This window comes from Danaus plexippus, chromosome 8, assembly GCF_018135715.1.
Source record: "Danaus plexippus chromosome 8, MEX_DaPlex, whole genome shotgun sequence".
Lineage (NCBI taxonomy): Eukaryota > Metazoa > Arthropoda > Insecta > Lepidoptera > Nymphalidae > Danaus > Danaus plexippus.
Window position 1 is genome coordinate 1,044,272 of NC_083542.1, and position 15,560 is coordinate 1,059,831.

Consider the following 15,560-nt stretch of genomic DNA (forward strand, 5'->3'; position numbering starts at 1 on the left):
ACGGAATATCTCTTAGCTTAATTGCCCTGGTTTGTTATCATAATATCGATGAAAAGAAATGCAAAAGTTGGTTTGGTTTGTATACTTATAAAAGATGATACGGCATTTTTTTTAAGTTAATTAGCCAGAGTTAAAACACATTCAGCTCATCGTAGCCTGTAGCAATAGTTCTCTTACTATGAATTTTTCCTCAAAATTGATTCAGATATTTCAGAACGTTAGAAGTATGACAAGAATAACTAAGTTTATCTTTTGGCTCAAAACAAATTCTATTTCCACCCCCATCTAGTATTAGATACAAAATATATATTAAATAATGCCGATACTCAAAATATATAACTTCTGACAATCGAGATACCTATATGAAAAATTCCAGAGAAGGTTTTTATTGTAAAAATAGAATTAATTAATTAGTCAGTTTTTAAATGATTGATATAACATCCAATTAACTATATAATTTAGTAATGTTTATAATCTAAAAAGAGTATTAGAAATTTATTTTCAATGTTAATTAGATCTAATGGGAATTAATTAAAGATTTACTAATTATTTAATTACTCGTTTAAAAACTTTTAAATCCATAAAATAACACTCGAATTGATTTTTTGTTTCTTTAATACTGTATTTCTTATTAATTACAGTATACTTACACATTTGTTATTTATGTACCTATATTTTATTTAATTTTTAAAACAGCTGAAGGATTAATAAGAAAATAATTATCTCGAACTGTAATTGTAGTTACCGCTTGGTAATCTAAACGTTAGGTTAAAAATGAAATTAAAAAACTCACGAATTAAAATCCGAACATTAAACCTTTATATTTTTATTTTAGACTGTTTCTGAAAAAGCGGCTAGATAATGAAGAAGTTAAATTTAATGTGTAGTGATTGTTTTACATTTGTTATATCTTGGAAACTGTATGAGCTGGGATTTGCATTATTAAAAAATATTTCATCAAATAAAACAAAATTTTGCCCCATCTCTCAGTATTAAAAGTTCCTACTTATTTAACATAAAAACATACTCAAAGAAGTAGTAATAGGTATTATCACAAATTAGTAAGCATAGCTACGTTTTATTTATAAAAATCATTGTACTGCGTGCCTTCTGCACATTTACTAACCCGGACAACCGTAGTTTCTTTCGTAGCAGGTTTCTTCGTACTCCTAGACTTTACAGTGCTAGCCAGGGTATCGTCATCATCGTCCCAAGTAAATAATGGAACCTCACTTGTTATAATGTCCCATATGGTCTCGGGGTCTAAGATTCAAAAGATTGTTTACGTTAAAACTTTATTTTAATATGTTATTAATTATGTTTATCTTTCGTTAATGGTTTCAGTGAATGACAAGACACATCTTGTAAGACAATTTGAATATAACTGAATTAATTTCATTAGTTAAGTATAATTATTCCTTACTCTTTATATTATAAACCAGATTCAAACAACCAGTTAGGGCGTGTAATATATCAAACTCTGGCATCAATTCGTCTTCACAATTCGCGTCTTCGTCCGAATTCAAGTCGGGTGCTGCCAGCTTCAACAACGCCTGTGTAATTTTGATTAGCAATAAAACATTAACGCGTTTCGAATATTTTATGAAGGCGAGTGTTTGAGTTACGTTTATTTAATTTTATGTTCACCCATTTGGATATCAGTCCATATGGCAGTAAATGTTTCTTTTTTTAACTTTAAAGCATTTCTCATTTAAAATTCAACTCTGATATGAGGTAAAATATTTATAATGTGAAAAAAGATATGGTCAGATTTACTTAAATGATAAAAATATATAAATATGTCAATAATATCTAAGCACTTTTAAACGAAATGAGGCATTTAGGAAAAAGGATTTATCTGTGTTAATAATAATTTATTAATAAGGTATTGTAAATCTCGGAAACTTTGCGGTCTTCAGGAATTTGTATTGAGAAAGTATTCCGCTGAGAGTAGTTACGTTATAATGAGCTTGTGTAAGAAGTTTGGTTTCATGACGTATAATAATAATAATTTATTGAGAAAGTTTTATTGAGGCACCTGCATACAACTGCGGAATTGCACATAAAATATAATTTCTAATAATAATCGAATATTAATATAATGTTGGTTAACGTATTTCTTGTTTTATATTCCACTTAGGTGTGATGAACAAATATTTCCGGAATCGAAGAGTAGGTATAAAAATGATTTGTCTATAATTAATACGGAATTAAAAATGACAGACAGGACTAGGATTGAAAACATTTTTTGAAGGGATATATCCTTATAGAATTTGTTTTAAAATGAGAAACGTAGAAAAATTTTCTTAAGAAAAACAATGTTCTGTACCTTGCATATAAGTAAGGGCCATAGATGTACGACGTTGGAAGTCACCATGGCGGGGGCTTGTTTACCGCCTGGTTTGGCTGGAGCGCGGCTGAGTAGCGGAGAGAATGGCAGGAGTGGTGAATCAGTAGCATCCACTGGAACCTGATCACTGACCCAAACGCAGCGCCAGGCGCCGAGATAGAATAGGCGAACGAGATAACAACCTCATTGGAAAAATTAAGAAATTCTAAAGGTTAGACCACTAAACGTATTCAAAATATTTCATATAAATTATGATTTAAGTGTTGCGATAGAAATACAAGATAATAAGCTTTTAAGACAAAAGCAGAAGGTCATCCTTTTTGAAAGTTAAACAAACTAAACAATAAAGTTAGATAAAAGAATTGTGTGATTTTCCCAAACTTTGGTCCGGAAGCTGGCAAGATTATGTGACTATTCAAATATTATAAAAATGTGGAGGTTTCGGTCAAAATTTAAGAATTTGCACGACATAATTCTTATAAACAATAAATTTTATATAATACCAGGCAACAAAGTATTTTCGAGGGCTCTATTACCATTTTTGGAATGTGTCGGTCGATGTTGTTGTCCACCACCAGGTTTCAATCCGGGGAGTAAATATGAAACCGAGACCTCCAGCCTTCCGGGGCCATTGTGAATACAAAGTTCTCCCATTGATGTTCCACCTTGAGCGAAAACAAATTAATAGCAAGAACCTAAAGCTATTGTTATTACTGTCAGAAGTCTAAAAATTATGATCATAATTAATGATTTAAACCTACACACAAAACATTTTCAGGAAATATAAAAGGAACAAAAATATTGAATAGTGATATCATTCAGTGTAAATAAGAACGTGAAAATCGCTATCATAATATAGGAAGTCCAAGAAAACATTCTATTTCTTTTTTTCCGGTTAGCGTGATATGATAATGATTGATAGGAAACGAACTAACTGTGTAATTAGCTATATCGATAATCAATTAGTAATCAGGAGAAAATTTTTCCAGGAAAATATTATCGAAACAAAATATTTATATTTACATATCAATGTAGGAATCCTCTTCGATTTAAATTAAAATTAAATTGCTAAACTACTTCAAGACAAATGAGACGTTCAAGTTTTTTAGCGTGATTTTTTTCAAAAAAATGAAATTACACTTCTTTACAATCAAACGTATTCAGAGAGATGCAATTAGATTATTTTTATGTAGATTATAACGTAAGTTCCATTTGATTAAAGTCGAGAGACATGAACAGGGAAAGAGCAATAAGTAACTTAGTAGTGAGCGGATCTTATAACATAAAAATGGGATGTTTAATAACTATAAATGTTATGTTAAAACTCACAATTAAACTATCAACCCTTTCAAGCATGAAGCACATAGAGAGGACTCGTCTGCAGAAGGATGATCTCAGGAGAACCTGTGCATGGCTGAGCTGCATGTCTATGATTGACATCTTACCACTGCCGTTATCCTAAAATAAAACCTATATTAAACATTCAAGATAAAATCTTACGATTCCTAATTTTGTGTTTATTATAAATTATTCTAAATGAAATAAATTTTTGTAAGTCCACCTAAAACGTTTTTATTACCTCAAAAATAACAACTTCAGCGTCCCATCGATTCAAAGCTAATTCGTCAGCTCTAACCCATCCATGAAGATACTGTCTCGCTGATCGGGGCAAGGGCTGTGTTTGGTCATCCACCCAAACATAGTCTGCTTGAGCTTTCGTCGAAATTTTGCTAACGAAATGACTGGTTCGAAAAGCAGATGGACCCTAAAATAAAATACCTTCAAAGGCTTAACAACGTAATGTTGATTGCGTCAGAAAACCTACTCAAATTTACTCAATCAAACATAATCAAATTCCATCTTCGTCGTTCAGGGAAATATGCTAATAAGCATGTTCGTGAATAAATTACTTGTCGTCTCAAAATGCAAATAATGTTTTTGCACCTTCCCATTATTTACTCGTGTAGTAAATGTATGTCGCTATTTAAGAAATTTCAAGCCGTGCGCAACATTTTGTACGGAAAATTACGAGATGCCTACCATCCCCCAAAACTCCGTGGAGAGTTCATTATCCCGAAATTCCCTAAATGGGCATTCCGTGGGGTCGACCTCGTAGACCACAAGACTTCGCCCCATATCCGATTTTTTAGACATGATATATTAAATCCACCTGTGTCACATTCATACAATTATCATTTGACGCAATCAAACTCGCTAAATGTCGTAATTTTCTTAAACGGCAAATGGCATTAAAATATCGAAATTGGACCCTTAAATGGAACCTTTTCGTTTTTATTACATATTTTATGGTCATGAATATAAATATAGCAATAAAAAGTACTTGCAAATATTAAATGTTTTATGTATTAGTAGTTAAAATATTTCCTTTTTAAATATAATTAATTATTAAATAGCTAAGTATAGAATTTTGATTCAGTAGTCCAAAAAAAAATATAGTGAATATATTTTTGGCTACAAATAATTTTCATATATAGTATTAACTGTACTTGTCATTGTCTTGACTTAGTATTTTGCCCTAGATATCAGATAGTTTTATTTTTTGCCGTTATATATAAACATTGCATTACAACATGATTGAGAGACTTAAATAGCAACATATTTTCAATTATCTTTATACCTATTGATAAAACCATACAAGTATCTCATGTCAAATCTTTTTAAAGCTAAAGTTGAGGTTATTCACACCAAATATCTAGTTGTGAGCAGACTAATTTATTTAATAATATATTAATAAATAATTCCAGCAACTGTTTCCAATATTTCTTTTTTTGTTGGACGGAAAAAACGTTATCGTTAAAATATATCTCTATTCTAAATCTATTACTGCGGAATAAATTGGAGTGTATCAAAATATATGGATAGTGATTTTTCAAGAGCTCTCATCTCATGGCGAACCGGTCCATGACATATCGCCTCGCCAGCTTCCTGCCCTGTAAATGTCGACCCAAATTCACCTTCGTCATTAATAATGAAATGTAAATCTTAGTGAGGCTTGTTTAATTTAATTTTAACCCTCCAAATGAGTTTGTGAAAGAGATGTATTTCCGTTTTTTTTTGTTACAGCCGATAAATGAAAAGAGTTTTTACATCAAGAACCTATTTATTTTTATTAATTAATATACAAATTTGTTTCATTTCCGAGTGATAATTTTCAAATCTTTTAAAAAATCAAACTTCAACTTATTTTATAAGACTATTGATAAGTGTAGAAGAACTTATACATATATATTTTTTTTCAATGTATAGTATAGTATAGTTTTTCAATTTTTAATATTAATATGACATGATTTTGAAGAGATTTTTTTATATTATAAAACATTATATTTTAGTAAACCGTTATATATATTGTTTAAGTTGAAATACAAAAAAAAAACACCCAAAAAGTAACTTATAATGAGACTAAAGACAATGGTGATGTATTACATAAAGAATAATATGTGGCTTTAAGGATTACTTCGTGATAACGTCCATTCATTCATGTGACTTTGATTAAAACTCATTTACTTGGTTGTATAAAATTCAATATAAATGTCAGGGTCCACGAGCTTGTATTACAAAATAAAGCATACACAATATCTTAACCATCCTATATTTAATCAATAGAATATAAAATGCATTGAGATATAAATAATTGTTCTAATGCGGCATTTGCAACAACGTCAGAATATTAAGGTCAGTTGCAAAATAAGACAACTCTGGTGAAAGTAGTTCTGAACGACCAGTTAACACGACCTTCGCACCCCCTCTCTATTAGAATATAAATCGATGAAGTAGGTGCATTATAACTAACAGCCAGGGATCTATTCGTTTTGGTTTTATCTTTCTTGTTGTTGTAAAGCTTTTAGCGATTGTCTCCTGTGGTATAAGCTGAAAATTGTACAATCAAATCAACTTTTAACCTGCGAATGTCATACCACGTTAAAAATATAAATGCTACATCAGAAATGTTCCATTACTGGTCGTTACATAAGATCGAGGCCTTTGCCCTGCAATAAACTGTAATAATATTACCAAATATGTTAATTAAGGTCTGCATATAATTATATAATGTTACTATACAGTGGGAGATTAATTTAACTCCATAAACACACAAAAATAAAAAAGGTGAACCATTATGTTGTTTTGAAATAAAAAAAGCTTCAATGCGTACTTCAATACTTTAATAGTTCTTTTTTTTTATCAAACCTAAACTCAAAGATAAAACTTGTCATCATCATCAGCCTATTAGAGCTCACTGATGAGCAAAGACCTCTTCTCACATGGAAAGGGTTAGAGCATTAATAACCGCTCTTGTTTAAAACGGACTGGTGATTTCAAACTTATAACTTGAAATTATAAGTCCAGGTTTCCTCACAATGTTTTCCCTCTTCGTCTGTCAGTCGTGTCTCTTAGAGAGTACATATAATTCGGAAAAAATCACAGCGGTACTTGCCAGGTTTCGAATCCATATCCTCATGCCCAAAAGGCTGGCCCTTAACCTCCAGGCCACCAAGACTTTTTAAAACTTGATATTATAAATAATTTTAGAAAATACATACTAATTTTGGTACGAAGCTTTAGTTGCATATGTCGCTAAGATTTCATTTCAAATAATTTATATCCTTCTCAAAATATATCATGAGAGGTGTCGGTAGTAAAAAGTCAACTATGATACTTACAAATTTATAGTATATTAACCTATAAGATATTTAGTAATAACATCTGTATATGGGAGAGATATGTGAAACATATCTCTCTGTCCGGGATAGGCTCGATACTATCCACTTAACTACAACTTTTATCCTTATCGCCTTAACTAATCACCACGAGGTCGGTAGCGCATTCGACCGTGATGCTCAGGCGGAATTTTCCAAGCCCGATAAGGGTGCTTCAAATAACGAACTCCCTTACGACATCGACTAGATAACTAGAAGGAACCGAATCTACAACGCTAACTGTAAATATTGTACCACATATTTCTACTATTATATGCTATTAAAGCTAAGGATATGTATCGAACATAATAATCATATAAAAGTGAATATGTCACATGTTATATTTAAAACATTCTTTTTTACGTATCATGTTATGTTAAGTGCTTTCATGAAATATATTCAGCATTCTTAGAATGAAAAAAAGAAATATAATTTATCAAAATTGTTGCTATATGTAACTGCTTTTTGCTTTTTAAAATACAAATTATTCAAATCTATATGTAAAATTAAAAATTATCAGTCATACAATGTCACTGTAAGCTCGGGTTTAATGAAAGTGTTGATAATAATGTATTAGACGTGATGGTAGTGTTGGCAACACTCTTTTTACAAATGAGTGACCATTTGTTCGTTGGTTGATTTAATATCATACGCGACATTGCGAACCGGTTTCTTTGAGGCCAGTAGCTTTGCCTTCAACGTAAGATAAATGGTGTTCGTTTTGGGAAATTTTCGACTGTATTAAATATTTGATTGTCTTGTTTTGTTATTTAGTGGTTTTTATGTAATCAACGAATTTGTTTGTGTACAATTTATATGATGCCCAAATTTTATCTCTTTAAGGTTCACCTGTCTTTGATACAACCTTTTTTGGCCCGTGCTGAGTTGAGAAGCTGAAATTAAAATTATGTATTACATTCGTTCTTGGAAACAATAAAACTATTTGCTTGTTGAAAACATTAACTAAATACTAATTAGTAATATGGGAGAATATATTTACTACATTGTTGTAATTGAGCAAGAAAACAAAATAGCCATGTACAAAATATTGCTATCTGAATCTATTAAGTACCTACTTAAATCTCACAACACTAAAATTCATAACTTTATTAATAATGGATTGGTTATTTTATAGCTTATCGAAATTATATATCCACAGTATATTTAACATCCATGGTCAACTGATTCTCTTTGTTTATCGCTTGTATGAGTTGTAGTGCTTCGCTACAGTCATAATATTAAAACATCGCAACGACAACCGTTCCCTCAAAATATCTCGAAATTTCCGACGCAATATTTTTATCATAGACAGATTGCAGCACGACTACAATATGTCATTCAAACTTCAAACGTCAAACGATTGTGAATGACATTAAGATTTTTTTTTAGATACACACAAATAATTTTCGTCATGCCAGCTATTTTGTATGCAACCTCAACGAGGTCCTTTTACAAAAGGATCTGTTAAAATAAAAACAGAAAACAAATATGTTTTTAATAAAACTCATATTAAATCAGCTCCCTGATCTACTAAATACCTTTGGTTATTTGTAAGTCGTTTATTTTTCTTTTTTTAAATATATACCTATAATGTCTGACTTGAAGACATCCTTGCATTAAGTAATAATTGGTTTCAACAAACTGAATTCTAAAATTATCAATAATTATCTAACCAATTAATATATTAATTCCGATTCTTAGAACGTTATAAGTAATACAATATAAAAGTTAACTTCTTACATGAAATTACCAAACGATTTCTACCCTTCTCTTTTCCTGATCTAACCTACATCATCACATCTTTCAGTTTTAAAATTACTAAAAGTTTTCACACATAAAACGTGAAAAATGTATATAATCCAAGCTTGCAAGTACTATTTTGACTGCTGTCGTATTAAAAATAATATAAAATATTCACATATGACACGACACAGACGGATATTATAATGTAATTGATTATATATTCATAAACATTAACCTTATTGGCGATATCCGTTATACATTTTAAAATATTTATAGATTTAATAATTGCATAATTAATTTATACACCAATGTACACTGATACATTTATTATAAAAAGTACAACCGCATTTTTTTAAATGTCGTTACATTGCCAACGTTTTCATAAGTGCGTTTCACTTTCACTTTTCAACTGTGATCGATTTCGCAATGTCACCTCATGTGTTAGTGTGTATTGTATTACAATTGTGTACAAAAAGATCCCGTGCACGATCTTTTTGTGTACACTTCTGAATGACAGTTGTGCATGTACCTATAAAAATGAAGTATCTATTTTTATTAATACACAAACGTTGTCCTTGTAAATTTTGGACAGGTTATTCTGATCATTAACTATATAGTTTAATTAATATACGACGGTACAAGGAAGTAAACCTAAAACCAAATGTGATATTGTGATTGGTGCGACAATCGACATGTCGCAGCTGGACATTCATGTAGCGTGAAAGGATTGTAGTAAAGCATACAAAAAATATATGATAATTCTTGATACAAACATTATTATAATTTTTTTTAATTCATAATAATTAATATCCAAGCTTGAATCTGGTCTTATTTAATAAAAAAACATTCAAACGTTTTTCATATCGGACAGTTTAAAAGAGGTTTTATGGAAAGCATAATTACCATTATTTTAATCAATTTGTTAATTACAAAATATTATAACGATGAATATTTTGGAGCACTTTCATTTTTAATCGTATTGTAATTCACGTCAAAATATCAAGAACAGTTAGCCTGCGCGTACGCACACTTTTTGAATCAGTAAACGGTAGACTTCTGTATCAGCGTTCAGTCCCTAACCGTCTCTCACAAGTTACAGACGACAGGACGGACATGTTTTATATATATATAGTTTGATATTGTGAGTTATTATTGGTGATTCTTCGTGTTTTCTGTGAACTTGCGGTACTCTAGTGTTTTTGTGTATTCAATATTAGTTTAGTACAACGGAAGCGACAAAATGGTGAGTTTATATCAAATGAATTATTATCATATATATATTTATATTTAATAAATGATATTTTTTTATCATAACACCAAATATATGTATTAATATAATTTTATAACTTCCTTTCGGAATTTAAAATATATGGTGATAATTTATTAATGGATTATTATGATATTTTTTATTTAATTTTTAAGACAAAGCTTATTCCGAAAGAGTTTATTTTATCGAAATCGTCGATAACCTTGTGAACGATATTGTAAATCAATCGACGTATTAAAATTTTTAATATGTATTAATAACATCCGAAGTTAATTATGTGTTTCACAATATTATGCTAATTTATATATATTAAGAAACGTATAGTTTTAATACTAAGACATAAATTGTCTAAGTTTATACGATATATATATTTTTCGGTTTGTATATTTTTTTTAAATAAAAAAAAAATACTAACGGTAATAAAAGCTTTAAAATAGAGACATTAATAATAGATTAATTATGAAAAAAAAATGGAAATCTCTTTATATCGTACATTGAATAAAAACTTAGTTTCACTAAGAGAAAGTGGCGGTCTTGTAGAAATCGCGAGCCCGGCCTCACATAATATAGACCTTAATATTATATGCATAAAAGAGGATTTAGTTTGATATCTGTAGCAAATTCATGGGAACGTCTTGCTATTGTTCGGATGATTCGTTTAAGGAGACGTTTGGTATAGTAACTATTTAATTAAAGTTATAATGTCAGTTGATTTATTTATTTAAATTAATATGATTAATCAGATAGACCTTCACCGAGATCCATATTAAGTTAATGCCATTACGAAATGCAAACCGCTGACAATTTATAAGTTACCTGTATGTATAACTATAGAAATTACTCCTTTAAAAAGATAATTCATCGTTATTTTTATATTGAATAAATAAAAGATTTTAGTTTCAATTTAATAGTCAGTTTTCATTGTATTTTTTTTAAACATATTTCAGTCAACTAGATTTTACAAGGTCAGCAAGTTGTAAAGTTCAGCGTCGAACTAACTGAAAGTTTTGCGTTCCTGTGAGTATAAAGTATGAGTAAAAAATAAACCAGTATTTAGAACAATATGTAGAGATACAGAAGTAAGAACAAGTAACGAAATACACGTCTCTTGAAGTCGGATAAAAACGGATATGGAATAAAAATATCCGCTATATAATGTATGTATGTATGTATGTATGTTTGTATGTGATCAAACTCGTTCGGACAACAGATCGACTTTGAGATTTCGGTGAATAATGTTGTATGCGAAAGAATGTGCACTCTTATTTAAATAACGTAAACTACGGATGGAATTTTAATATATCCTTACACATAATATACTGTATGCCGAGAAATATTATGAGTTTATTGTTATTCATTTTTAATAATAAACTAAATATTAAAACCTTCACTAATTATTGTTCATTAAAAAATGACGGTCTAAGTCTGTAATATTTTCCATGTAAGAAATTTCTTTACAGTGAAACGATTTCTGTAAGGGAGAATCGAAATGTGATAGATTGTCAGTATAATGCGAGTGAAGCTGCGAGCAAATGCAATTTCATTAAATATTGAGTTACAAAGAACGGCTCTTTAAAAACTTGCGCGCGTTGATGTCTTATCAATCTCGACTGTAATGACTTTAAACTAATTTAATATTTTCTTACGTCGTAGCAACGTAGCAGCTTGTTGATGTATCGCAAACACATGTCTAGGATTAAATGTATCTCGAGATATCTAAGGCTTTATGCGCAACACTTCTCTCATTTAAGAACAAAGATCATTAGGAAAGTTCTGTTAGGAGACCACCAACGTATTATATATATATATATATATATTATATATATTTAAGTATATAACAGCTTATATATAAATATAAGCTGTTATATACTTAAATTCAATTCGTATACATATATTTCTTTTGGAAAATATTTCTTAACTTTCTTTAGTGTTTCATTTATCATGACTATTCAATGATAGTTCGTAGTGTTTTCGATATAGCACCGTGTCTGAGACTTGAACTACATTTCATTGTTGCCTCAACTGTATCATTAAGTTCAAAGATTGTAAATAGAGCCAGCAACCGTTAGGCAATAATCTGACAAGTCCCCTTCGAGAACTGCAACGGTACTGAGCCTTATTAGCATAATACAGTATAATATAAATAACCCGACTTTTCCTATTTCTGAAACACGAACGCATTGAAACCTCGGAGCATAAACAAAAAAGCAATAGCACAGTTTATCTTAAATTTTTCTACTTTTATCAATAAAAAGTTTGTCTGATACTGTTTGATCTTATAAAGGTCACCGTTTAGAATTACTATAGAAAGTATAAAACCTGATTTACATATAAATTTACTTAAAAAATTTATATTGACATAAAAGTAATTAAAAAGCATTGAAACTGTAGTAAGCCGCTCAATAAAAACATGATTAACCGTCAAGGTCCTATAACGTATATAAAATTGTTTCTCAATTCTTGTTATTAAATCGAAAAAATTACGAGTTGAATGACTCAAATAGACTTGATTGATAGAAAGGTTTCTGTGTAAATCATTTAAAAAAAATCATAGATTTTCTAAAATTATGTTTTTACTTGACGGAAAATTTTATGTTTAGCGAAATTCAAATTAAATATTAAATAGCATTAACATTAATGAGTTTTTATGTATTTATAAGTTGTTAATAATTTGTGTGCTAATTGGCATTTAAGGTTAGTAAGGAGATAAAATATAATGTAATCAGATAAAGGTAATCGATTAATAATTGCATAATAACGTAATCACCGGAAATTAATATACCATAATATTTGTGTAGATATTTTCAAAGCATTTTAATAACGAGCTTAAAGTTGATATAATTTACGTTGACAATTTAAATATTTCGCTGATTTTCTCATTTATTTTAACGGTACGAAGGAAAGAATCACTAATATAGTTACACAGGCCGCTGCGCTCAAACAAGACGATTCGTTTGTTACGTTTCAAGTTATTAAGTTATTACGTTGGAAGCATTTAAAATCTTAATATTTTGATACGACATTATGATTTGTAATAATATAAGTTGTTTTATTAAAATTACCTGTTCCATTTGTAGTTTTATAAAACTGGTTTTTAATGCGATCCAAAATGTGAGGTACCATAGTCGAGGTTTTGATAAAATGTCTACGTTGTATCTTGTTTAGAGTAGGCGGTTCGCCAATAAATTAATTTATTGGTCGTCGTATTGACAAAAAAGTTCTAAGGTCGCTAAAAACATTTTTTAAAGCCTTAAAACAACTTAGACTTCGAAGAATTTTTCATTTATCTTTAAACGAGAATGTTTTTTTTTTCATACTTATTTTCATTCTTGTATCGTTTAATATTTTTATATATTTGCATTTAGTTTACAATCAGAACTAACAAAGCAAGGAGATGTGTTGAACCCAGAGCGAGGTTAAATGTCAAATATATTCACTAATGATTCCGGTAATGTTAATCAGATTAGAATATTAGTCTGAAATAAAATTTTCCTTTAGTATAATGTTCTAACGGTATCTATAATAAATTTTTAAAGATGCTTCTATCACAATTTAATGTTATTGGAAGACATATTGGTCCTCTTATTATTTTTAAACTCCCCATATATGAATAATGTATATGAATTAAAAAAAAAACATATTATGAAGATGTGAAATCCGAAGCTAGGAGCAATACATACCCATAATTTTATTTTTACGTAGCTAGAGTAAGTTTCAAAGATCTTTAGTTTATGGATTCAAATAATTAAAAGTCAATATTTAATATAAAACTAAAATTTTATGTTTGTTTAATTTGATAATATATCTGATATTTTAACATACATCTGTGTTTACAAAACAAAACGATTAGTCTGATATTTATTCTCTTGATCCCACATAAAGCCCGTGCGCCGTGACATTTAAAACACATTATAATATTCGTATCTAACGTACACGTAAAATATTTTCCTTAAAACTATATGTTCTTAATTTACAACAACAGTAAAAAATACATATAAATTTTATATTATTATTCACTAGGAAATAATTGTTATCTCAAGTATTAAGACTGTTTGTGTTATAGATGCTTTCAGATATGTGACTGCGTTTCACTTGTCCCAACATTTTGTTTTGAATAGCTATGAAATTAACAATAATATATCACAGCTCAAATTGAAAGAATTACAAGCACGCAAACGTATTCGCGAGTAGAACCTCGTTAATTATAAATCTTTACAAAGCGTTATAGTTTCTCAGCTAATGTTCGGGTTCCGTGTTTAAACTTCTATCTTGTATGTAATATTTTCCGTGCACACAGCGCCAGTTCTCATGGTTCTTGTAGCGAGCGTTGCGTTATTATTACATAAACTATAATATGACAAATGATGTAAATGAGACTAAGCAAACGGATTATTGAATAACACTGTACACCGAAAAAAGTGGCGATCACGGCGTGTACTAGTTTTATCTCGCGGTTTCGCTTTTGTTTTTCGAAAACGACTTAGCTGTTTTTTAATTGAAGCTGAAATGTTATACCAATATTAAGTTTCGTCTAAATCATCTACCATAGTACAAAGCTTCACAAAATATTATTATGTTTTCCTTATTAATATATCAATTGATCAGATTGAACTTACTTGTAAATAATAATGTGATTATTAATTACTTTACTTATAAAATAATAAAATGGCCTCTATCGATTATTATGACGTAATGTAATATCGTACAATAACTTAACCAGTTATTGGTAAAACTATTTTTTGGTTGTAAATATCACCTCATCAGATTTGCTTTTTTATTTATATACCAATTGAATTTTTCCATGATTTTACGTTACATTTTCTATAAAGCACAAAATAAGTAAAATAAATGTAATATAATATGGTGAAATATTTAAATTTCTATTAGAAATTTATGATAGGTCATCACAAAATGACTCCGTAACTTAATCAACAGATTGTAACCGCATCCGTTCAGTTAATTGTTTTGTCAAGCCTCCTTAATTGTTTCATTTACTTAAAATACCGCTTGATAATTTTCTCCGTTATAAAATATATACTAATATATTCTGTAATCAAAAATAGTTTAAACATTTATGACATCCTTATCTCCTATCATAGAAATTTACATTTGTTTTTTATGTGAAAGTTATTTTCCATTTGAAAAAAATAATAGGTACATATATACGATAGTGATATTAAAGTGAAAATTAAACGCAAAATTAATCCACGAACAAGGATATTTTACAGTTTTTCTATTGAAGAATGGCATCCAGTAAGATATTAAATGTACTGCATATATAATATATGTGCAGTGTTTTGTCTCAATATTTCATAAGTAAAATATCAGATGAGATCGAATCAAGTCCAGGATCGATATCTGGTAAGAACTATGAAGTAGTGTAAATCACTTTATTTAGAAATAAGAGAGATATAACACATTTAGAGTAACAAAAGATATATATACTTATATTTTTCTGGTTCACAAAGCGTTAAATTTTCATTGA

The 15,560-nt window shown here is 29.3% G+C and overlaps 2 protein-coding genes across 2 annotated transcripts in view; one reads left to right on the forward strand and one right to left on the reverse strand.

The window, feature by feature from the left end:
- The window catches only part of LOC116776634 (uncharacterized), a 46,525-nt gene that overhangs the window by 9,341 nt on the left and 21,624 nt on the right, over positions 1 to 15,560 (reverse strand). Inside the window, 7 exon segments of the mRNA XM_061521265.1 lie at positions 1,127 to 1,263; positions 1,424 to 1,553; positions 2,330 to 2,532; positions 2,887 to 2,943; positions 2,946 to 3,015; positions 3,680 to 3,808; positions 3,930 to 4,115. Coding sequence (XP_061377249.1) covers positions 1,127 to 1,263; positions 1,424 to 1,553; positions 2,330 to 2,532; positions 2,887 to 2,943; positions 2,946 to 3,015; positions 3,680 to 3,808; positions 3,930 to 4,115 — 912 coding nt within the window.
- LOC116775990 (probable chitinase 10) overlaps positions 9,865 to 15,560 on the forward strand; it is a 40,712-nt gene continuing 35,016 nt past the window's right edge. Inside the window, exon 1 of the mRNA XM_032669065.2 lies at positions 9,865 to 10,051. Coding sequence (XP_032524956.2) covers positions 10,049 to 10,051 — 3 coding nt within the window. The 5' untranslated portion in view covers positions 9,865 to 10,048. The remainder of the gene's footprint in view (positions 10,052 to 15,560) is intronic.